This window comes from Pleurodeles waltl, chromosome 10 (genome assembly GCF_031143425.1).
Source record: "Pleurodeles waltl isolate 20211129_DDA chromosome 10, aPleWal1.hap1.20221129, whole genome shotgun sequence".
In the NCBI taxonomy this organism is placed as follows: Eukaryota; Metazoa; Chordata; class Amphibia; order Caudata; family Salamandridae; genus Pleurodeles; species Pleurodeles waltl.
Genome location: NC_090449.1, coordinates 1,027,089,182 through 1,027,115,220, shown reverse-complemented (window position 1 = coordinate 1,027,115,220; position 26,039 = coordinate 1,027,089,182). Strand labels below are relative to the sequence as shown.

Below are 26,039 nucleotides of genomic sequence, written 5' to 3'. Positions count from 1 at the left end.
GGGAATACGTGCATGTGCTGTCTTCTTATGTGAACTGCTAGTACTGCAAGGCATTTTGTGAATACCCTTGGGGCTGTTGTTATCCCAAACGGTAACACTTTGAATTCATAGTGTACGCCATGCATTACAAACCTTAAGTATTTTCTGTGGGAAGGATGTATGGGTATGTGAAAGTAGGCATCCTTGAGATCTAATGTTGACATGTATTTCTCTTTTTTGAGTAAGGGAACCACGTCTTGAAGTGTTACCACGTGGAAGTGATCCGACTTAATGAAGAGATTCAGCGTTCTGAGGTCTAAAATGGGTCTTAACGTTTTGTCTTTCTTTGGAATTAGGAAATATAGAGAGTAGACGCCTGTACCTTTTTGATGGTTGGGTACTAACTCTATTGCTTGTTTTTGTAACAATGCTTGGACTTCTATTTGTAACAGGTGTAAGTGTTGTTTGGACATATTGTGTGCTCTTGGGGGCACATCTGGCGGCAAATTTATGAATTCTATGCAATAACCATGTTGGATAATGGCTAGGACCCATGCGTCGGTAGTTATGTGTGTCCAGTTTTTGTAGTATGCAGTAAGTCTCCCCCCCACTGGTGTTAAGTGTTGGGGTTTTGTGACATTGAAGTCACTGTTTGGTTTGACTTGTTTTAGGGGTTTGGAATTTTCCCCTTGCTCTTGGGAATTGTCCACCCCTATATGAGCCTCGAAACCCTCCTCTCTGGTATTGTCCCCGATAGGCGGGTCTGGTTTGCGAGGTGGAAGGTTCTGGTGTTTGCATACAAAACCCCCCTCTAAACTGTGGCTTTCTAAATGTGGCTCTGCTTTGTGGGGAGTAGAGCGCGCCCATGGCTTTGGCCGTGTCTGTGTCCTTTTTTAATTTTTCAATTGCTGTGTCCACCTCCGGCCCAAACAATTGTTCCTGGTTGAAAGGCATGTTTAAAACAGCTTGTTGGATTTCTGGCTTGAATCCTGAGCTTCATAACCATGCATGCCTGCGAATGGTTACCACAGTGTTGACTGTTCGTGCTGCTGTGTCTGCCGAGTCTAATGCGGACCTTATTTGGTTGTTGGATATTGCTTGTCCTTCCTCAACAACCTGTTGGGCACGCTTGTGGTGTTCTTTGGGCAAGTGCTGTATAATGTGTTGCATCTCGTCCCAGTGTGCCCTGTCGTACCGAGCCAGTAAGGCTTGCGAGTTTGCGATCCGCCATTGATTGGCTGCCTGTGCTGCCACCCGTTTGCCCGCCGCATCAAACTTCCTACTTTCCTTGTCAGGCGGTGGAGCGTCTCCTGATGATTGAGAGTTTGCCCTCTTTCTTGCTGCCCCTACAACTACTGAGTCTGGCATAAGCTGCTGTGTTATAAACACAGGGTCCGTTGGGGGAGGTTTGTATTTTTTCTCCACCCTAGGTGTGATAGCCCTTGTTGGGTAGCAATCTGGGCTGTTGTCTGATACCGGAGCATCATATAAGTCCCATGCATCCGAATCATCCTGTGTCATCCCTGTATGGGTCGGTGACTACATTGGGGGTGTTGTTACCGGGGACAGCTGTGGTGAATGCAGTGGAGAAGGTTGTGGCGAAAACCTTGGTGGTGGTGTTTTATCTCTTGCCACCTTTGCCTGCATTTCTGACTCATGAAATGCCAGCTTTCTTTTGGTTTTAATTGGAGGAAGAGTTTGTATTTTCCTAGTCTCTTTCTGGATATGCAACCTCCTTTGGGTATGGTCTGGTTCCCCCATACCTATCTCCTGCTCAAATCTGTATTTTTGCATTTGGCCGGAAAGTCCTTGCTCTTCCGTGTAAGAGCTTCTTTTTGGCTCCAAAGCCGCTTTTTTCGGTACCGAAGCTTCCGTGAAAGTCTTTTTTGGTTCCGACGTAACTTTTCTCACCTTGGGTGAGTCGAAATCTCGGTGCCGAGATCGTTCGGAGCCTGAATCTCGACCGGAGTCGGATGTCTTCGCAGTTCTTTGGCCTTTTTCGGTGCCGATGTTTGGTCACCGTCTTATCGATGGGTTAAGCCATGGCCCGCTGGCGGTGGCATCCCCTTGGCCTTTATGATCTTTGTGTGAGTCTTGGAAGGGGCAGATTTACTCACTGTTTTCTGCGTCGTCGCAGGTCGCTCACTTTCGGAATCATCTGAGTCCGATCCCAGGATGGAAATTCTTTCCTCCTCTTTGACGTCGAGTTGTTCCCTCGGTGTCGACGCCATTGGTAGTCTTCTGGCTCTTCGATCGCGTAGGGTCTTTTTCGATCTAAATGCCCGACAGGCCTCACAAGTATCCTCCCTGTGTTCTGGTGATAGACACAGATTACAGACCAAGTGTTGGTCTGTATAAGGATACTTCGAGAGGCACTTCGGACAGAAGCGGAAGGTGGTCCAGTCCATTAGTTTCATCGATGGACACGGTCGGGCCGACCAGGCCCTGCTGAAGAGCGGAAGCCCCGAAGGGCCGCCTGAGCGCTTCTACTGTTGGTGTCGATACGCTAACACTAAACCGAGCGCGAACAATACCGTCAAATTTTTTATATTTAGCTAACTTTCCCGATTCGAAATACGGAGTGAAGAGGAACACGTCCGAACCCGATGGCGGAAAGAAAACAATCTAAGATGGAGTCGACACCCATGCGCAATGGAGCCGAAAGAGAGGAGTCCCCCTGTCTCGTGACTCGAAAAGACTTCTTCGAAGAAAAACAAATTGTAACACTCCGAGCCCAACACTAGATGGCAGGATAATGCACAGCACGTGTATCTGCAGCTACACATGCCACCGAACATATATCTATAGTCACTCAATTATCTATTTATATATACAAGAAGAATATTCTCACATAGATTTGTAGTGCCATAACAATGTGTTTCAATGCCAGTCTTTAAAAAATAAATACTGTGCAGATACTAGATACGGTGAGAACTATTTTTTATTGATTTTTCGTATTCTTTTTTGCAACAGTGATTAGTTCAACAATTCAAAACATCTTTGTGAGCAAAACGTCTTAGAAAAGCCAGACCTTGCCAGCCCACTTCATATTTTGCTCAAGCCACTTTATAGCAGTCCAGTGTTCCAAAATGTAGACTTCTTCCATTGCGATGTTCATGGTTAAGTGCTTAATGAAAAGTTTTGGAGTAAACAGGTGAACGGACTGCATAAGTCTCTGAAGTGCTGCCTGGTAGGCGTCCTTGTTGCTCCTTGTGTCATCCCCAAATCTGAAATAGAACAAAATTCACAGGTGTAACTATTTTAGACTTATAGCTTAAGAGTTATACATTTTATAGAAGACATAAGAAAATAATTACCATGACCGATGTGCTGGATTAGTAGGGACCCCAAAGAGGGAGTTGCCAGGCGCGTGCTGTAGAGAGCAAAAGATTCTCCCTACTCCATTTTAATGAGAGTAGGGAGGAGCATGCTTACTGAATAGGATACCCTTGGGAGGTACAGGAAGATGGTAACAGGACACAACGTCTTTTGTTTTGCGAATGAGAGTATGGTTAAGAGTGATGATGAAGATGGGATGTGGCCAGGTTAGCGGAGATTTCTGGCAGGGTGGGGGCTGCAGCTATACAGAAGAAAAGAGAGTAGCATGGGCTCACAAGGGAGTTGCAGGAAGGTGGCAGTAAGCTAGCTAGTGAGTTATAGCCAGGAGTTCTGCTGTAGGTGGGAAAGAAACAATGTATTTTGTGTGGACAGGGGTGTGGCATGTGACTGAGTTTAATTTATGATTGGGTGCCTCATGCCTCTCTCACCTTTTGTACTGCTAGTACTGTACAAGGGGGAAAGGAACTGGTGCAGGGGGTTAGTGAGGAATACAACATACCACGGGTGGCAGAAAGTCGTCTCTTTTTACTCCTGTTGTTAACGGCAGCCAGAATATTATGAATCACTAGGTGAAAAACAAATGCATTGTGGAAACTAGACCTTTCACATTTCTATAAGACAGCACAAAGGTTTGAATAATGAGTAAATAGCCAAGAAACAGAGTTCTAAGAATGCAACATAATGCACTGCTAGGAAAAGGGAGTGGAGCTAGCTATCCATGGGAACATTTCTCTAGCTGAGGTGCTAGGTTCAAAGACTGGTATTTGTGGATTTTTCTCATACGTCCCTTTCTACTGTGATCCTCACTTTAGCAACTCCCTAAGCTCACATTCCAAGCATGTGCCGTATAAAAATGCACACCAATAACAAATCAATTGACCAACCGGTCAGGGAGGCTGGTAAGGCCAGGTTGCATGGGATTCTGCAAAGGATTCCAATGTTGGATAACCACCTTCACATATAAGTAGCATATTATTTAACAGTTTTGAATCTTTAACAGAATCACATATCTGATGATAACAAGCTGTAGCTACATGTGAGATGGGCAGAGAGCAGCACAGCTTTTTCCATGGCAGTATCGTACAAGTTACTTACCTTCAGTAGAGACATATTCTAGTTGTAGATTCCTTACCTTAGAATAGATACCCGAGCAATACCATCTCCGATGGTGGGCTGCGAACTAAGATCACATGAAAAAGGTCCTGCAGGACCGAATGGCCAAAATAGCAGTCCCTGCGGACCGGACTGTCCAGGCAGTAATGCTTTCTGAAAGTATTTAAGGACACCCACGTTGTGGCCTGGCAGATATCCCGGAATGGAACTCCGCGTGCTAACGATGTGGTAGAAGCAGTTGCTCTGGTTGAATGAGCGCGCAAACCCTCAGGGGGTTGCTTGTTCGCCAAAGCATAGCACATCTTGATGCAGGGGACTACCCATTGCGAGATGGTCCTCTTCTGCACCGCCTTCTCTTTCTTTGCACCCACATATCCCACAAAGAGTTGATCATCCACCTTGAAATCTTTGGTACGATTTAGGTAGAACGCCAACGCTCCTTTGGATCCAGACGGTGGAGTCTCCTCTTCATGAGAGGGATGTGGGGGTGTATAAAATGTAGGTAAGGTGATAATTGGCCTACGTGAAAGGGTGTTCCTACTTTGGGAAGAAAGGAAGCCCTTGTACGAAGAACCACTGTGTCAGGATTGCAGAAAATTGTCTCTGTATATACTATCTCAAAGTAAGAGATAGTGTGCACAGAGTCCAAGGGTTCCAGGGATGCAGAGGGAGGAGTCTCTCGCTTCCGGCGGGAAGAGTGAAGTCCTTAGAAGTTGCAGAAAAGTTGCAGTTTGTTGAGCAGAGCCGCTGCTCACGGGAGCTTCTTGGTCCTTAGGTTCAGGGCAGTCCTCTGAGGCTTCAGCGGTCGCAGGTCATTGTTGGATATGTCGCTGTTGCAGGTTTTCGAGTCAGGAGACAGGCCGGTAGGGCTGGGGCCAAAGCAGTTGTCGTCTTCCGTCATCTCTGCAGGGCTTTCAGGTCAGCAGTCCTTCTTGTTTGAGGTTGCAGGAATCTGATTTCCTGGGTTCTTGGGTGACCCTAGATACTAAATTTAGGGGTGTGTTTAGGTGTAGGAGGACAGTAGCCAGTGGCTACTGTCCTGGAGGGTGGCTACACCCTCTTTGTTCCTCCTCCTTGAGGGGAGGGTGGCACATCCCTAATCCTATTGGGGGAATCCTCCAAACTTAAGATGGAGGATTTTTAAAGGCAGGGGTCACCTCAGCTCAGGACACCTTGGGGCTGTCCTGACTGGTGGGCGGCGACTCCTTGTTTTTCTCATTATCTCCTCCAGCCTTGCCACCAAAAGTGGGGGCAGTGGCCGGAGGGGCAGGCACCTGCACTATCTGGGATGCCCTGTGGCGCTGTAACAAAAGGGGTGAGCCTTTGAGGCTCACCGCCAGGTGTTACAGTTCCTGCAGGGGAAGGTGAGAAGCACCTTTACCCAGTACAGGCTTTGTTCCTGGCCACAGAGTGACAAAAGCACTCTCCCCATGTGGCCAGCTACTCGTCTGGTGGTGGCAGGCTGGCAGAAACTGGTCAGCCTACACTAGAAGTCGGATTGGTATTCAGGGGGCATCTCTAATATGCCCTCTGGGTGCTTTGTACAATAAATTCCACACTGGCATCAGTGTGCATTTATTATGCTGAGAAGTTTGATACCAAACTTCACAGATTTCAGTGTAGCTATTATGGAACTGTGGAGTTCGTGTTTGACCAACTCCCAGACCATATACTCTTATGGCTACCCTGTACTTACAATGTCAAAGGATTTGCTCATGCACATATGTCCTCATCTGTGGTATAGTGCACCTTGCCTTGGGGCTGTAACGCCTGCTAGAGGGGTGACTTACCTATGCCACAGGCAGTGTGAGGTGGGCATGGCACTCTGAGGGGAGTACCATGTCGACTTAATCATTTTCTCCCCACTAGCACTCACAAGCTGTGAGGCAGTGTGCATGTGCTGAGTGAGGGGTCCCTAGGGTGGCATAAGACATGCTGCAGCCCTTAGAGACCTTCCCTGGCATCAGGGCCCTTGGTACCAGGGGTAGCATTTACGAGGGACTTTTCTGAGTGCCAGGGCTGTGCCAATTGTGGAAGCAAAGATACAGTTTAGGGAAAGAACACTGGTGCTGTGGCCTGGTTAGCAGGGTCCATGCACACTTTCAATCATACCTTGGCATCAGCAAAAGGGAAAAAGTCAGGGGGTAACCATGCCAAGGAGGCATTTCCTTACACCTTTCATTTGCTTTAACTATAGAAGGGGCTTGTGGTCTGTCTGAACAAGGAAGTGAGTGCGAAAGAAGTATGACCTCAGCTTCTTCAACGCCCAAACCACAGCAAAGGCCTCCCTTTCTATGGCTGACCAACACTTTTCCCTGGGTGTCAACCTTCTGCTTATAAAAGCTAATGCTAGTGTATCTATCAGCTCATCTGCCCTAGGGATAGGATAAGCATCTGTTTTTCTAACAGTGTTGAGACCCCTGTAGTCTACACAAAACCTCATCTCCCTTTTTCCATTTTCGGAGTGGAGTTTTGGAACAAGTACCACAGGGCTATTCCAAGGGCTATCTGAGGGCTCTAGGACTCCTACGTCTAGCATCTATGCTCCCATGGGTGGCATAATACATGCTGCAGCCCATGGGGAACCCCTCGTGCCCCAATGCCCTGTGTACCATATACTAGGGACTTATATGGGGGCATCAGTATGGCAAATGTGGGGTGTGTGAAGTCCCAGCAACCAAATTTAGAGCGCAAGAGCACAGTCACTGGGGTCCTGGTTAGCAGAATCCCAGTGAACACAGTCAAAACATACTGACATCAGGTGCATCTACCTTCCTGGACATCTCAAGTCTTCGACCTTCCTGCTTGTCTTCCTTGCTGGCTTCCTAGTCAGAGTCAGCAGCCTGTTTTCACAAGGACGAAACTCCCACAGGAAACTGTAGTGAATCCTACTTCATTTTAATGGGATAACAGGAGTTAGCTTAGCCTTTGGCTTGCAGACTCGTGCCCCGTCACCTAGGGACTTTTAACCTACTTAGCTTGCTCTGTCTTAGCACATTTAATTATTTATTTCTTCTAAGATGGCTATTTTGTTTATAGTTAGGCCGCATGTTATGAGTTACATCATCAGTGTCACCGCACTAAGGCGTCAAGATCAAGCAACAAAGACAAACAAACAGTAGGTGTTCACACTTAGGGATTTTCCCTCTCTATACTTTCGAGGGATTGTTTTTATTAATTGCCGTCACAAGCATGTCTGTTATCTATTGTTTGGGAACACACCTACGTCAGGGGTCCTTGTAGATCTGTATAAATACATCGTAGTTTAGACAGATAATCAGAGGGATTCCGACCAGAGGGCATCGCCACCATCGCGGATATCGATGCTGCAGTCGTCTTGACGCTGACCCAGTCTTCGTGTCCCTGTGGAGTTTGAGCTAGAGACCTCATTCCAAGTTAACGAGGGTTGGGGGCTCCTCTCATGGACATGGCATTGGCAGATTAGGTTTAACAAACCCAGCTCTCCTTCAGGTAGGTTAGGCCTTTCACATTAGGGTATTAGGACATATTACATCCTGTATGTCTTTCTTATGCTTTGCAAGATGGTGGGGGTCTTTGTAATAATGACTCTCGTCTTCACAATACTGTTTCTTGCATTATTCATTATCCTAATCATTGCAGCCCATGCAACTTATCGCAAATTGCAGTTATGTTGAATAAAAACTATTGAAACTTTACTGCATCTTTGTCATTACCTGTGTTTGTATGAGACATGATATATCTGTGAGAAAGGGGTAATCTCTGTTTAACCACAACACTCCCTGAGATGTCTTATTCTCGAGTCCATGCGTAAAGGCTACCACAAATCACCTTTTACTATTGTGTTCCTGGTGAGGTGCTGCTAGTCAGTCAGTAAGGTTGGGACAACAGTTGCGACTTGTTGTAGGAAAGGCGTAGTCGCCTACAAACAAAGGTACTGTCATCCTTTAACCAGCAGTGTTGTCCAGAACAAGAGTCCAAACTACGACAAAACCACTGGGCACCTGACAACTTACTGTATCTCTGCAGCCAGCCGTCCCAGTGGCGCTTGGCGTAACCTGCTCTGGTGGGTCTCATCAAGGCCCAGTACTCACCTTAACCCCCAGAGTTTGGCCTCGTAAGTCGCTGTCAACCCTGTGTTTGCTGAACTTTGTTCCTCCATAGGTGAACATTTAGAACTCTAAAAATTGCACTGTGTCAACTTTTTTAAACTATTAAGTATTTTTCCTGAAATATTTACGTACAAACAAAGTTCTTTGGTTCAAAGTATATATAAAAAAGTGTTATTATTCTAAACTGGTCTCAGATTTATTCTTTGAGTGTGTGTCTCGTTTATTCTCTCCGAGTACAACAAATGCTTAATGTAGGAGGCTGGCTCAGTTTATGGTGTACACCTATGGTGTGGCACCCTGCACTGTGTCCAGATTGCAAAAGCTCTCTAGGGGTAACTAGGATGAGCAGCTAAAGCTTCTCCAGGAGGAATGTAAAGCACTTGCAATACCACAGTAGTCAGAGAGTACCTCACTCACAGTAAAGAACCACACAAGTGTTGCAAAAATAAAGGATGTTTACTACAGCACTACTACTAGACTAGCATTGGTATATCTCCCTTTGGAGATTTCTACACACAATATATACACAAAATAACCAGCAGAAATAGCATAGAATGTACAGAGCCCTATTGGGGAGGCGGGGGTAAACCATATACTAAGTAAGCAGACTGCGAAATAGTGAACCCATTCAAGGTGACTATTATAGTTAGCTAGGAGCTGGGAAAAGATGAAAACACCAGAGGTAGGAACAGCAACTGTTCTCAGCGACCAGGTGCAGAGGGGTTACCTACCCAGTTGTCACATAGGCTAACATAGGGAAGTAGTGGTTGGAACTTGTGTATTTCAGGACCCTTCCCAAAGGACCCTGAGGAAACCAGAAGACAAGTGGAAGGTTGGAGAGTGACCCCACTCCAGGATACCCAGAAGACAGAAGTACCTACACCAGGGACCCAGATGCAGAGGGGAGCAGGGACTCTCACGTCACGCCTCAGAACTTTCCAGCTGCTGTTGCGACCCATGGACCAGGCCGGTAGAACCCAGGGATGGATTCCGGATGTGGAGGACCTGAAAAGGAATGAGTCCAGCACACTTGGAGGAACCCAGGAGGCAAAATTCACCCTCCCAGTGGTGAAGTTCCTGTAAGTTGAAAGGAGGAAGAAGTCCTACTGCGGGGTCCAGGAGCTGCAGAAGATCCCAAGAGTCGTCTACAAGCTGTCCCTTGACAGTTGCCAGATTGCAGGAGGGTGAGTGACCAGCGAGGCCACCAACAAGCACTGGCAGGTGCAAGCAGGAGCTGGAGATATATTTGCAATGTTTTGGGGAACAGCAAGGTCCAGGAGACCCTACCCTCTAGGGGGAGTCAGGGCTGGCCTTCAGCATGAGGGAAGGCTAGCAGAAATCATTGGAGCCCCCACGTGTGACCCACGGGCGACAGACACAGGGTGTCAAGGAGGCCTCAGCATCACAACAAAACAGAAGTCCCACGTGCAGGAGTTGTAGGGCAGGGGTTGAGATTCAGAGTGCTAGAGCCCAGAGCTTCTTGGCGCCTGAAGATCTCCTGGAGGAGGATTCAACAAGCGCTTTCAAGAGCAACAGTCACAGTGCTTCCAGTCCAGTGGTGTGGAAGGAGCAGGGGCCCACAATCTCCCAAGTTATTCAGAAGACAACCAGGACCCAGAGGCGGCCACAGACCGCCATCTGTGATGCAGCCTTTCGAAGGGGGAAGAGACAGGGGGCGGGAAGACACAGACCTGCGCACAAAACACACCCTCAGCGGCACAGGGGCAGCCAGGTGCAGTGTGCAAAGTAGGTGTCGGGTTTGTCATTGAAAACAATGGAGGGACCCGGGGGTCACTCCGGCGATGCAGGCAGGGCACAGGGGGACTTCTCGGGCCAGCCACTGACTGAGCTACGATAAGGGCCGCCTTCTGGTCGCTCCTGCACTGGTAGATGGTTCCTCTCGGTCCTGGGGCTGCGGGTGCAGTGCTTGGTCCAGGCGTCAGGTTCCTCGGTTACCAAGCAGTTGCGGTCAGGGGGAGCCTCTGGATCCTCTCTGCAGGCATCGCTGTGGGGGTGCAGGGAGGTGGACTCAGGGTGTCCACATCGTTGGAGTCACCTGGGGGGATCCTCTCTGCAGTGTTTCGTTCTCCTGAAGACTCACCCTTCTGTCAGGAAGTTTGGAGTCTCTTTAAAGTTGCTTTCGTCTTTCTTTGCTGTTGTTTCTGGTCAGAGCCGCTGTCCTTGGGTGGTTCTTGGTCCTTTAGGTGCAGGTCAGTCCTCTAAGTTCTCAGAGGTCACTGGTCTTTCTGTATGCGTCGCTGTGCAGGTTCTCTGAGTCTGGAGACAGGCCGGTAGGGCTCCGTCGTCTCTGTGGGACTTTCAGGTCAGCAGTCCTCCTTCTTTCTTCAGGTTGCAGGAATCTTATTTCCTGGGTTCAGGGTCGGCCCTAAATACTGACTTTATGGGTGTGTTTAGGTCTGGGTGTAGCAGCCAATGGCTACGGTCCTGGAGGATGTCTACACCCTCTTTGTGCCTCCTCCCTGAGGGGAGGGGGGCACATCCCTATTTCTATTGGGGTAATCCTCCAAAACCAAGATGGTCTGTTTACATGATCCCAGCACACTTTCAATCATTAAGGGGTAACCATGCCAAGGGAAGCATGTCACTATAGGAGCCTTCCCACCAGAAGCAGACTTGTTTTGGTTCCAAAGCAGATCAGCAGTGGTTTCAGCAGCCAGGAGCAGATGATGTCTTGTAGAGTCTTGCTTGACGAATTTGAGGACCCACCCTTGGGGGAGCCCTTAAGTAACCCTAAAAGGGGGTTAGTTACTGTCTGAGATGACCCACCTATCATAGGGGTCAGGGATGTCATCTGCCTGGCCTAACCAGTTAGATGCTCCCAGGGACCTCTGCACTTCTTATTTTCATGATGGCAGAATCAACTGGCCACCTACCGGAGCTCTCTGCACCTCCAGGGGAGAAGCTGGACATGGTGTGGTCACTCCCCTGTCCTCTGCGCAGTTTCACACCAGAGTGGGAACCGATGAGGTACTGAACTGGTGCAAACTGGATTATGCAAGAAGGGCACCAAATGTGCCCTTCCCAGCAGTTTGGTGGCACTCAGAAGCCACCCCATCCTGCGACCCTGTGAGTAGCCAGAGTTGACCCCCCTGAGCCCCTCCAGCGACACCTGTAGAGGGAATCCAGAGGCTCCCCCTGACCGCGACTGCCTGCTTCTAAGAACCCGACGCCTGGTAAAGACACTGCACCCGCAGCCCCCAGGACCTGAAGAATCCGCCCTCCAGTGCAGAAGCGACCCCCAGGTGGCCCTCTCCCTTGCCCAGGTGGTGGTTACCCCGAGGAGCCCCCCTCTTGCCTGCCTGCTTCGCTGAAGAGACCCCTGGGTCTCCCATTGCAAACCTGATGCCTGTTTGCACTCTGCACCCGGCCGCCCCCGTGCCGCTGAGGGTGTACTTTTTGTGCTGACTTGTGTCCCCTCCGGTGCCCTACAAAACCCCCCTGGTCTGCCCTCCGAAAACGCGGGTACCTACCTGCTGGCAGACTGGAACGGGGGCACCCCATTCTCCATTGAAGCCTATGCGTTTTGGGCACCACTTTGACCTCTGCACCTGACCGGCCCTGAGCTGCTGGTGTGGTAACTTTGGGGTTGCCCTGAACCCCCAACGGTGGGCTACCTTGGACCCAACTTTGAACCCTGTAGGTGGTTTACTTACCTGCAAAACTAACAAACACTTACCTCCCCAGGAACTGTTGAAAATTGCACTGTCTAGTTTTAAAATAGCTTATTGCCATTTTTGTGAAAACTGTACATGCTATTTTGCTAATTCAAACTTCCTAAGTGAAATACCTTTCAATTGAAGTATTACTTGTAAATCTTGAACCTGTGGTTCTTAAAATAAACTAAGAAAATATATTTTTCTATATAAAAACCTATTGGCCTGGAATTGTCTTTGAGTGTGTGTTCCTCATTTATTGCCTGTGTGTGTACAACAAATGCTTAACACTACCCTCTGATAAGCCTACTGCTCGACCACACTACCACAAAATAGAGCATTAGAATTATCTCTTTTTGCCACTATCTTACCTCTAAGGGGAACCCCTTGGACTCTGTGCATGCTATTTCTTACTTTGAAATAGTACATACAGAGCCAACTTCCTACATTGGTGGATCAGCGGTGGGGTACAAGACTTTGCATTTGCTGGACTACTCAGCCAATACCTGATCACACGACTAAATTCCCAAAATTGTCATTAGAAACTGATTTTCGAAATTTTAGCTATTTTTCTAAATTTTTTAAAGTCCTGCTAGGGCCTTGTGTTAGTCCCTGTTAGCATTTCTTTTAGAATTTGAAAGTTTTGTAAAAGTTTGAATTAAGTTCTAGAGATAGTTCTAGATTCTTAAAAACTATTCCAACTTTTAGAAACATAATGTCTAATGCAGAAGAGATAGTGATGGAACTCAACCTCACCCCTTACCTGCATCTTAGGATGTCAGAGTTAAGGTCTCTCTGCAAACTCAAAAAGATAAAGACTGGTTAAAACCCTACCAAAATACAGCTCCAGGAGCTTTTGGCAGAGTTTGCTAAAAACAACCCCTCTGATGATGGCCTCACAGAGGGGGACCCTAGTGACATGGAGGATTTCCCACCTCCAGTCCTAGATAGGGAGCCCAGGGTCTCTCAAACCCTGACTCCAAATGTGATAGTCAGAGATGCTGCTTCTCTCACAGGAGAGTCCAGCAACTCTGGAAGCATTGAGGGCAGCCTCAATGAAGACGACCTCCTGTTAGCCAGGATGGTCAAAAGATTGGCTTTAGAGAGACAGCTCCTAGCCATAGAAAGGGAAAGACAAGAGATGGGTTTTGGTCCCATCAATGGTGGCAGCAACATAAATAGGGACAGAGATTCTCCTGACATGTTGAAAATCCCCAAAAGGATTGTAACTAAATATGACGATGGTGATGACATCACCAAATAGTTCACAGCTTTTGAGAGGGCTTGTGCAAGCAGAAAAGTAAACAAATCTCACTGGGGTGCTCTCCTTTGGGAAATGTGCACTGGAAAGTGTAGGGATAGGCTCCTCACACTCTCTGGAAAAGATGCAGAATCCTATGACTTCATGAAGGCTACCCTGATTGAGGGCTTTGGATTCTCCACTGAGGAGTATAGAATTAGGTTCAGGGGGGCTCAAAAATCCTCGAGCCAGACCTGGGTTGATTTTGTAGACTGCTCAGTGAAAACACTGGATGGTTGTATTCATGGCAGTGGTGTAAATAATTATGATGAGCTGTACAATTTATTTGTGAAATAACACCTATTAAGTAATTGTTTCAATGATAAACTGCATCAGCATCTGGTAGACCTAGGACCAATTCCTCCCCAAGAATTGGGAAAGAAGGCGGACCATTGGGTCAAGACTAGGGTGACCAAGACTCCCCAGGGGAAGAGTGTTGAGACATCCAAGGGAAAAAGTAACGAGTCTTCTATAGGGCCCCAAAAACCAGCTCAGGAGGGAGGGCCCAGAGCCTCTTCACAATCCAATTTTGGGTACAAGGGTAAAAACTTTGATCCCAAAAAGGCCTGCTGTCGTAGCTGTAATCAGCCAGGACACCAAACTGGAGGCAAGGCATGTTCCAAGAAAGGTTCCACTTCTAACTCTACTCCAGCTAACACTGGAATGGCCAGTCTCCAAGTGGGATCAACAGTGTGCCCAGAGCAAATCAGGGTTCACACTGAAGCTACATTAGTCTCAGAGGGTGGGGTGGACCTAGCCACACTTGCTGCCTGGCTGCCTAACATGCAAAAATACAGGCAGCAACTCTTAATTAATGGGACAAGTGTAGAAGGCCTGAGGGATACAGGTGCCAGTGTCACCATGGTGACAGAGAAACTGGTTTCCCCTGGTCAATACCTGGTTGGACAAACTTATCCAGTCACCAACGCTGACAATCAGACTAAAGTACATCCCATGGCTATGGTAACTTTAGAGTGGGAAGGGGTCAGTGGCCTGAAACAGGTGGTGGTCTCCTCAAATATCCCTGTAGACTGTTTGCTTGGAAATGACCTGGAGTCCTCAGCATGGGCTGAGGTAGAACTCAAAACCCATGCAGCCATGCTGGGTATCCCTGAACTGGTGTGTGTCAAGACAAGGGCACGGTGCAAAGCTCAGGGTGAAAAAGTGGCGTTGGAGCCTGGAAAAAGGGCCCAACCCTCCAAGAGAAAAGGAAAGAAGACTGGGGAACCAGCTTCCACACAATAAGAGAAAGAGAACCTCTCTTCTCAGGAAGAAGTTCTGTCCTCTGAGGGAACTGAGCCCATGGAGTTAGAACCTTATCAGGTTGAGCTCCTAGGCCCAGGGGGACCCTCAAGGGAACAGTTGTGTAAGGGGCAAGAAACCTGTCCCTCTCTTGAAGGCCTTGGGCAGCAAGCTGCTGAAGAGTCCAAAGGAAAAATAACAGGAACACATAGAGTCTATCGGGAGGATGGTCTCCTTTACACTGAGGCAAGAGATCCCAAACCTGGTGCCACTAGGAGAGTGGTAGTGCCTCAGGAGTTTAGGGAGTTCATTCTGACCTTAGCTCATGATATTCCTCTTGCTGGGCATTTGGGACAGACCAAGACGTGGGAGAGATTAGTCAACCACTTCTATTGGCCCAACATGTCCCTGAAGGTCAAGGAGTTTTGTGTCTCCTGTGCCACCTGTCAAGCCAGTGGTAAGACAGGTGGACACCCAAAAGCCCCCCCCTCATTCCACTTCCAGTGGTGGGGGTCCCCTTTGAAAGAGTGGGTGTGGACATAGTGGGTCCACTTGAACCTCCCACAGGCTCAGGGAACCAATACATACTAGTAGTAGTGGATCATGCTACTAGATACCCTGAAGCAATTCCCCTTAGGTCGACTACTGCCCCTGCAGTAACCAAGGCACTCATTGGTATTTTTACCAGAGTGGGATTTCCTAAGGAGGTGGTGTCTGACAGAGGTACCAACTTTTTTTTAATTTTTAATTTTATTTTTTAAGGACACGCAGCGGGTTACATGTTTGCAATAATAAAGAGGAAAAAAAAAAAAAAAAAAGAAGCATAAATACATCAATATTTTCGTACAGGTGAAGCAAACATTCTAAACAAGAGTCAATGATAATAGTTTCTATTCTTAAGAATCTCATAAATTTACTTATATAGTCGGCACGTTCTCGGGGCCCAAGAGCCATACGGAGAGAGGTGCCCAAGCTCTAGTGAATCTTTTACAGGCCGCTGCTCCTTTTAGTTCATACAGGCTATTCTCCAGGTGATACATAGATAAGAGTTGTGAAAACCATTGATTGAACCGTGGGGGATCAACATCACGCCACAGAGATGCTATGCAGTTACGAAATACTGACATTGCTATGAACAGAAAGTATCTATCTCGACTATTGCAGACTGAATGATCAACTCCCAGTAAAACCATTTGAGGTGTCAGATAGATAGACTGTTTCAAGATTTTCTTCAATATATCGGATATCCCAGTAATCAAACTTCCCAGTTTTACACACTGAAAGAACATATGACAGAGATCTGCTTTCGGGCAACCGCATCGTGGACACATAATTCCCGCCGTTTTGCCCCAGCTCGCAATCTTAGCAGGTGTATAATATAAATTATACAATACCATAAAATGTTGAGCTTGGGGGCCAGCAGACACTAAAACAGTCCGTGCCATTTCCATAGACTCACAAACCTCTGTCTCTTTAGCTCCAACCCGTGCTTCCCATTTTTTAACCAATGTCGCCAGGTCATCTTGTATAGAATTTAAAAGCAGTGGATACAGGTTTTTAATACCGCAGCTAGTGGGGTGTCGTGAGACTTCCATTAGCTTAATCTTATCCGTGTGCCAACCTTGGGTCACACTAGTTAGTAAAAAGGCTCTAATCTGTAAAAATTTTAAAAAGTCAATTTTTTCCAGCGCAAATTCCGCACTCAGTTCCTCAAATGATTTGAGGTGGCTGCCAGAGTGAAACAAGTCCCCGACTTTGTGAATACCCCGATTACTCCACCTCAAGCAATAGTGGTCTTTAAATATTGCTGGAAGCGTGGGGGTAATCCACAAGGGAGTGTAGTGGCAGATTCGTCCTATACCTATCTTGCGCTTAACCTGGGTCCATGCCTTAAATGCAGCATAAATTACCTTAAATTTAACTTTTTTATAGTAGCTGGGTTCCAGAATCCGCAGGAAGACTGCGTCTGCTTCTTTGCCCAGAATCAGGGTATATATTGAAGGGAGAGCATCTTGCCCGGGTCTATCCGTAACATAAAGTATCTGTGCATACTGAAGCACTGCTGCCAAATAATAAAGTTTAAAATTGGGAAGTGCCCACCCCCCTTGCTCTCTTGGGAGAGTCATATAATGGAAAGCCCGGCGCGGTTTTGTATAGGACCAAATGAAGCTGTTAACCAATCCCTCTATTAATTTAAACCAATCTTGCCCAATCTCTAGGGGGATTGTTCTAAAGAGGTAGAGTACTTTGGGTAGAAACACCATTTTTATCACATTACAGCGTCCCATGAGTGACCAGTGTAGATTGTTAATACGAGCGAGATCTTTCCTAGTCTTTGTTAAACTTGGGGCCATGTTTATTTTCACCACTTCGTCAAGGTTTGCTGTAAGTTTAACACCTAAATATTGTACCCGTGTCAGCACCCGCTCGTCCTTAAAATCTACTGATTAATTCACCAATATTTGGCATTTACTCTTGTTCAGCAAATAACCAGATCTTTTCCCAAACTGCAGGGCTTCCTGCTCTATTTCCAATATAGCAGTCCTGGGGTCCGTGGTCACCACCGCGATATCGTCTGCATATGCTAAAATCTTAGTACACCCCCCTTTCAATGAGACTGGCATGATCCGACCATTCCGGATCATTTTCCTGATCAAGGGATCAATATATAGCGCAAAAAGCAGTGGTGAACACGGGCACCCTTGTCGCGTGCCTCTCTGAATATTGATTGAGGACAACTTTAGCCCGGCAACTTGTATCGTAGCCGTTGGGTTTTGGTAAAGCTGTTGAATTGCCTTGACAAACCCGGGACCGATGTTATTTTTACGCAGGACAGACCATAAAAAGGGCCAATGGACCCGATCGAAGGCTTTTTCCGCGTCTAACAAGATTACTGCCATGGGAAGCCTGGCTATTGCACTAACATCAAGTAACGTAATAACTCGTCTTATATGATCTGCTGTGCTTTTCCCCGGGATGAAGCCATGCTGCCATGGAGATACTAAGCCTGAGATTACCAAACTCAAGCGGCTAGCAAGTATTTTAGCGTAGATTTTGGCATTGCTGTTAATTAAAGAGATTGGGCGATATGAACCAGGCTGAGTGGGTTCCTTGTCCTTTTTTAAAAAAACTACTATCTTAGCCTCCCCCCAGGAGGCCGGTTGAGGAGCCCCTGCTTGTACTTCAATAAATAAGTTAAGTAGCTGTTTACATATCTCCACAAAAAAAACTTTATAGAATTCTAGTGGAATTAGATCCCCCCCTGCCACCTTCCCACTTGCCAAGGAACGAGTTGCTACATCCAATTCCTCTAATGTCATAGGTGCTTCTAAAGCTGCCTTATCTTCCTCTCTTAACTGACCTGATATCTCATTGCCCGCGGCATTGATCCCTTCCTCTTCTTGGGGCTGTTCTTCCTGGGTATATAATTTTTGATAGAATTGTCTAAAGACTTCCATAATCTCAGGACCGTTGTGTACCATCCGCCCTTCTTCATTCACTAAGCTTTTAATACTCCCAAATACCTGCTTTTGTCTTATTCTTAAGGCCAGCTGTTGGCCCACTTTCCCGCTATACTCATAGCATTTCTGACGGTATACTAAAAATTTTGCAGCAGCCTTATCCATGAAAATCTTGGCGGCTTCTGCCTTAATGATATTCACATCACACAGAATGTCTGAAATATCTACTCCACTGCGGATCACTTCCCCTAGTCGCTGCTCAGCTTTAACCAGCTTTGTCTGAATTAATTTTAGCTGATCCGTACGTATTTTCTCCTTTCTTAACCCATAACTCAGGGTTTCTCCTCTGACAGCAGCTTTAAAAGTATCCCAAACTATCTGACAAGAAGCAGAACCCTGATTTATCTTAAAAAATTCAGGGATCCATTCCTTCATTTTATGGATATACACTGGATCAGCTAATAGTGTCCTATCAAATGTCCAAGATCTCGGCTGCGGGCCCTTTCTCCCTGTCTCCAAAGCCAAAGCCAATGGGTTGTGGTCTGATATAATTCTAGGAAGTCTATTGACCCCTATTTGGTTTTGTAGAGAGGCTGTCACAAAAAAGTAGTCTAACCTGACTAATTTCTTATGCGGAGCAGAGAAAAAAGTGGACCCTGAATCCTGCGGGCAACACAACTGCCAGACGTCGATCAAGCCATGATTAATGGCCAATGACTGAAGTGCCCTAAAAACTTTGAGGTACCAACTTCATGTTAGCATACCTGAAACATATGTGGAATGAGTGTGGGGCGACTTACAAATTCACCACACCATACCATCCACAAACCAATGGTCTTGAAGAAAGATTTAACAAGACATTGAAAGGCATGATCATGGGGCTCCCTGAAAAACTCAAAAGGAGATGGGATGTCCTCTTGCCATGTCTGCTTTTCGCCTACAGAGAGGTGCCTCAGAAGGGAGTTGGGTTTTCACCCTTTGAACTTCTGTTTGGCCATCCTGTAAGGGGACCACTAGCTCTTGTAAAAGAAGGCTGGGAGAAACCTCTTCATGAGCCTAAACAAGATATAGTGGACTATGTACTAGGCCTATGTTCAAGGATGGCAGAGTATATGGGAAAGGCAAGTAAAAACCTTGAGGCCAGCCAACAGCTCCAGAAGATGTGGTATGACCAAAAAGCTGCTATGGTTGAGTTTCAGCCAGGGCAGAAAGTCTGGGTTCTGGAGCCTGTGGCTCCCAGGGCACTTCAGGACAAATGGAGTGGCCCTTACCCAGTGCTAGAGAGGAAGAGTCAGGTCACCTACCTGGTAGACCTAGGCACTAGCAGGACCCCCAAAAGGGTGATCCATGTGAACCGCCTCAAACTCTTCCATGACAGGGCAGATGTGAATCTGTTGATGGTAACAGATGAGGACCAGGAAGCTGAGAGTGAACCTCTCCCTGATCTCTTCTCCACAGACCCAAAAGATGGTTCAGTAGATGGAGTGATCTATTCAGACACCCTCTCTGGCCAACACCAATCCGACTGTAGGAAGGTCCTGCAACAGTTTGCTGAGCTCTTTTCCCTAACCCCTGGTCAGACACACCTGTGTACCCATGATGTGGACACAGGAGACAGTATGCCTGTCAAAAACAACATTTTCAGACAGTCTGACCAAGTTAAGGAAAGCATCAAAGTGGAAGTCCACTTGATGCTGGAATTGGGAGTCATTGAGCACTCTGACAGCCCATGGGCTAGCCCAGTGGTCTTAGTCCCCAAACCTCACACCAACGATGGAAAGAGAGAGATGAGGTTTTGTGTGGACTACAGAGGACTTAATTCTGTCACCAAGACAGATGCCCATCCCATTCAAAGGGCAGATGAGTTGATAGACAAACTAGGTGCTGCCAGATACTTAAGTACCTTTGACTTGACAGCAGGGTATTGGCAAATCAAAATGGCACCAGGAGCAAAAGAAAAGACAGCATTCTCCTCACCTGATGGGCATTATCAGTTTACTGTTATGCCCTTTGGTTTAAAGAATGCTCCTGCCACCTTCCAAAGGTTGGTGAATCAAGTCCTTGCTGGCTTGGAGTCCTTTAGTGCAGCTTATCTTGACGATATTGCTGTCTTTAGCTCCAGCTGGCAGGATCACCTGGTCCACCTGAAGAAGGTTTTGAAGGCCCTGCAAGCAGCAGGCCTCTCTATCAAGGCATCCAAATGTCTGATAGGGCAGGGAACTGTGGTTTACTTGGGACACCTTGTAGGTGGAGGCCAAGTTCAGCCACTCCAGCCCAAGATCCAGACTATTCTGGACTGGGCAGCTCCAAAAACCCAGACTCAAGTCAGGGCATTCCTTGGCTTGACTGGGTACTACAGGAGGTTTGTGAAGGGATATGGATCCATAGTGAAACCCCTCACAGAACTTACGTCCAAGAAAATGCCCAAGAAGGTAAACTGGACTGTAGAATGCCAACAGGCCTTTGACACCCTGAAACAACCAATGTGCACAGGACCAGTTCTCAAAGCTCCAGATTACTCCAAGCCATCCATTGTGCAGACTGATGCCTCTGAACATGGGATAGGGGCAGTTTTGTCCCAAACAAATGATGATGGCCTTGACCAGCCTGTTGCTTTCATTAGCAGGAGGTTACTCCCCAGGGAGCAGCGTTGGAGTGCCATTGAGAGGGAGGCCTTTGCTGTGGTTTGGTCCCTGAAGAAGCTGAGACCATACCTCATTGGTACTCACTTTGTAGTTCAGACTGACCACAGACCTCTCAGATGGCTGATGAAAATGAAAGGTGAAAATCCAAAACTGCTGAGGTGGTCCATCTCCCTACAGGGAATGCACTTTATAGTGGAACACAGACCTGGGACTGCCCATGCCAATGCAGATGGCCTTTCCAGGTTCTTCCACTTAGAAAATGAAGACTCTCTTGGGAAAGGTTAGTCTCATCCTCTTTCGTTTGGGGGAGTTGTGTAAGGAAATGCCTCATTGGTATGGTTACCCCCTGCCTTTTTGCCTTTGCTGATGCCAAGTTATGATTTGAAAGTGTGCTGAGGCCTGCTAACCAGGCACCAGCACCCGTGTTCTTTCCCTAACCTGTACCTTTGTTTCCACAATTGGCACACCCTGGCATCCAGGTAAGTCCCTTGTAACTGGTACACCTGGTACCAAGGGCCCTGATGCCAGGGAAGGTCTCTAAGGGCTGCAGCATGTCTTATGCCACCCTGGAGAGCCCTCACTCAGCACAGAAACACTGCTGGCCAGCTTGTGTGTGCTGGTGGGGATAAAATGACAAAGTCGACATGACACTCCCCTCAGGGTGCCATGCCAACCTCACACTGCCTATAGGTATAAATAAGTCACCCCTCTAGCAGGCCTTACAGCCCTAAGGCAGGGTGCCCTATACCATAGGTGAGGGCATAAGTGCATGAGCACTATGCCCCTACAGTGTCTAAGCAAAACCTTAGACATTGTAAGTGCAGGGTAGCCATAAGAGTATATGGTCTGGGAGTCTGTCATGCACCAACTCCACAGCACCATAATGGCTACACTGAAAACTGGGAAGTTTGGTATCAAACTTCTCAGCACAATAAATGCACACTGATGCCAGTGTACATTTTATTGTGAAATACACCCCAGAGGGCATCTTAGAGATGACCCCTGAAACCATACCCGACTACCAGTGTGGGCTGACTAGTTTTAGCAGCCTGCCACACACCAGACATGTTGCTGGCCACATGAGGAGAGTGCCTTAGTCACTCTGTGGCTAGTAACAAAGCCTGTACTGGGTGGAGGTGCTTCTCACCTCCCCCTGCAGGAACTGTAACACCTGGCGGTGAGCCTCAAAGGCTCACCCCCTTTGCTACAGCACCCCAGGGCACTCCAGCTAGTGGAGTTGCCCGCCCCCTCCGGCCACGGCTCCACTTTTGGCGGCAAGGCCGGAGGAGATAATGAGAAAAACAAGGAGGAGTCACTGGCCAGTCAGGACAGCCCCTAAGGTGTCCTGAGCTGACTCTGACTTTTAGAAATCCTCCATCTTGCAGATGGAGGATTCCCCCAATAGGATTAGGGATGTGCCCCCCTCCCCTCAGGGAGGAGGCACAAAGAGGGTGTAGCCACCCTCAGGGCTAGTAGCCATTGGCTACTAACCCCCAGACATAAACACACCCCTAAATAGAGTATTTAGGGGCTCCCAGAACCTAGGTAACTAGATTCCTGCAACCTAAGACAAAGAAGGACTGTTGACCTGAAAACCCTGCAGAGAAGACGGAGACACCAACTGCTTTGGCCCCAGCTCTACCGGCCTGTCTCCCCACTTCAAGAAAAACTGCAACAGCGACTCGTTACACAGGGTCCAGCGACCTCTGAAGCCTCAGAGGACTACCCTGCATCTAAAAGGACCAAGAACTCCAGAGGACAGCGGCTCTGCTCCAAAGAAGAAACATCTTTGAAACAAAGAAGCAACTTTTAAAGACAACACGTTTACCGCTGGAAGTGTAAGACTTTGCACTCTGCACCCGACGCCCCCAGCTCGACCTGCGGAGAAACAACACTACAGGGAGGACTCCCCGACGACTACGACCCTGTGAGTAGCCAGAGTTGAACCCCCCCAGCGACGCCCGTAGAGGGAATCCAGAGGCTCCCCCTGACCGCGACTGCCTGTTTCTAAGAACCCGACGCCTGGTAAAGACACTGCACCTGCAGCCACCAGGACCTGAAGGATCCGACTCCCAGTGCAGAAGCGACCCCCAGGTGGCTCTCTCCCTTGCCCAGTGTTGGCTACCCAGAGGAGCCCCCCTCCTGCCTGCCTGCTTCGCTAAAGAGACCCCTGGGTCTCCCATTGAAGTCCATTGCAAACCTGACGCCTGTTTGCACTCTGCACCCGGCCGCCCCCCGTGCCGCTGAGGGTGTACTTTTTGTGCTGACTTGTGTGTCCCTACAAAACCCCTCTGGTCTGCCCTCCGAAGACGTGGGTACCTACCTGCTGGCAGACTGGAACCAGGGCACCCCCTTCTCCATTAAAGCCTATGCGTTTTGGGCACCACTTTGACCTCTGCACCTGACCAGCCCTGAGCTGCTGGTGTAGTAACTTGGACCCAACTTTGAACCCTGTAGGTGGTTTACTTACCTGCAAAACTAACAAACACTTACCTCCCCCAGGAACTGTTGAAAATTGCACTGTCTAGTTTTAAAATAGCTTATTGCCATTTTTGTGAAAACTGTACATGCTATTTTGCTAATTCAAAGTTCCTAAAGTACCTAAGTGAAATACATTTCATTTGAAGTATTACTTGTAAATCTTGAACCTGTGGTTCTTAAAATAAACTAATAAAATATATCTTTCTATATAAAAACCTATTGACCTGGAGTAAGTCTTTGAGTGTGTGTTCCTCATTTATTGCCTGTGTGTGTACAACAAATGCTTAACACTATCCTCTGATAAGCCTACTGCTGGACCACACTACCACAAAATAGAGCATTAGAATTATCTCTTTTTGACACTATCTTACCTCTAAGGGGAACCCTTGGACTCTGTGCATGCTATTTCTTACTTTGAAATAGTACATACAGAGCCAACTTCCTACAAGGAGGTTGACCAATGCCAGGGGTGAGCCCATCTTTAACAGCCAGGCGTCGAGGTAGGTAAGGATTGGAACCCCTAACATCCAGAGATGGGATGCCACCCAACCCATGATTAAGTGCCTAATGTGAGCCGGCGGTTTCCGGTGCGAGATACAGTCACTTAATTGTGAGGGCTAGCACTTATTTTTCTGACTTAAGCATTTACTGCGAGCAAAAGACACATATGATGGAGGAAGAGAAAAATAAAAAAGCGCCACAAAAGGAGCAAACAGAATGCGGCAAGAGTGAGCAGAAGGGGCAGCGAGTGACTTTCAAGGGATTAAAGAGGCCCGAGATGGCTTCAGGATTACGCTGCCTAAGTATTCAGTGCTCGCACACTGAAATACAGCAGCAGCATGTTTCAGGGGAGAGCTTTGGGCACGGGCACATTTTTATTGACAAATTAAGCACTGGGCTGCAACTATTGCCATTACTTTCCTGAAAGGGACACTGGTGCGGCCAAAGGTGAGTACAATGAACTCAAAATGCTAGTGGCCCACAATAAATTGCAGGTAGCGCCTGTAGGATGGTGATGTAGAAATATGCGTCCTGCAGGTCCAGCACCATCATTCAATCTTCCAAATCCATGGCAGGCAGGGCGTGAGCCAATGTGAGCATCCTGAATTTCTTGAAAGGTTGCTGGTCTAGTGTATTAGTGTAGAGTGGAGGCCTCCGCCCTTCTTCGGCAACAAGGAGTAGCTGGTAGAAAAACCACACCCCACTTCTGATGAGGGTACCCCCTCAATGGCTTCTTTGGGAAACAGAGCATGCACTTCCTGATTAAGCAAACAGAGGTGGTCCTCTGTCAAGCTGTTCTTGGAATGGCAGGGCCCAAACACACTATGGCATACTCCTTGTGGATACTATAATGCACCCCTTTGTTGGATATTATCACCAACTTTTGGGGCAGGTGGTTTTGATCCTGCCACCAACAGGATGGCTGTGCTGAATGGAGAGCACATTAACAAGGTTTTGAAGCTGCAGCAGCCGGAGGGTCAGGGGACTGACCAGCATGCTGGAACTGGCTCCAGCACCCTCCTTGGAAGGTCTGGGTTGGCTGATAGACTGGGAATTGCTGGTAATACAGGTGCCCAAAATTACCACTTTCACATCTGTGGTATGGGTGAAAGAACAGTTGCTGCGGCCGGGTCAAGAAGGAAAAGAAAAGGGATCTGGCAATGACCCTGCTCTTGTGAAAATGCTTGAGTGCTGCATCAGAATTGTTGCCAAATAGGTGGGAGCCCTCGAAGGGCATGTCGATCATCAAAGACAGGACATCAACTGAGAATGCAGTGGGCCCTTAACCAGGTGTGTTGATGTAGTGCATCCAAAGAAACCATAGCTCTACTCGGGGAGTCCTGCAGTCCAAGCTGGGAAAAGAAGGTTGGATCTCCTGGGGGCAGGAAGGTGCCAACAGGCTATCATTTGGTGTACAGGAGCCCCTGTGCAAAGTTTTGCCCAGGCCCCCAGGAGCACATCAGTGAGGACCTTGTTAAAGCAGAGAATAGGTTCAAATGAACCCGCCCCGGCTGAAGCACCCTCAGTCAAGACGTTAGTCTTGACCTCAACAGCTGGCAGCTAGAGATGGAGAACCTCCGCTGACCTGTGCATAACAGCGGCAAAAGATGCACCTTCCTCTGAGATGTGGCCCGGAGGGGTAACCAAGCCATTGTCTGGGGGAGGTATCCAGGCTACTGGCATCATCTTCATACCACTTGTCAGGGTCCTCCAAAGGATCATACACGTCCTCTCTAATACCTCTTTTGGGAAGGTAGGGTTCAGCACAAGAGTTGAAAGATAGGAGAGCCTGAATGGCACTGGCAGCGGGATCGAGCGACGCTAGTTTAGTATCAGGAATGACAATCATCTTGCCGTTGAGCTAATGTTCCTCCCTATTTGAACCTCGAGTAGTTTAACTGTTTGAACACTGTATGCTATTAAAGTGATATGGTACCCAGGTGTCAGTGATTGGAGGGCTGAATGAATAAATAACGTTTGTAAGGAAATGCCTCTTTTTGTATGGTCACACTCAAAGTTTTGGATAGACACTGCTGATTTTTCAACTCAGAGTGCACTGAGGCCTGTCAGCAAGAAATCAATGTCAGTTCCCTGACCTTTAAATGTGTATGTTTGATTGGGCTACACCCAATTGGCACCGGCTAACTTACTTCTAAGTTCTTAGTAAATGGTAGGAGCAGTAACCCAGGCCCTGTAAGTTAGGGTGCCCCCTC

At 47.7% G+C, this 26,039-nt stretch overlaps 1 protein-coding gene across 1 annotated transcript in view; it reads right to left on the bottom strand.

Annotated features, from left to right (window-relative positions):
* Positions 1-2,913: 2,913 nt before the first annotated feature.
* TOPAZ1 (testis and ovary specific TOPAZ 1) overlaps positions 2,914-26,039 on the bottom strand; it is a 1,339,900-nt gene continuing 1,316,774 nt past the window's right edge. The window contains exon 20 of the mRNA XM_069211977.1: positions 2,914-3,206. Coding sequence (XP_069068078.1) covers positions 2,996-3,206 — 211 coding nt within the window. The 3' untranslated portion in view covers positions 2,914-2,995. The remainder of the gene's footprint in view (positions 3,207-26,039) is intronic.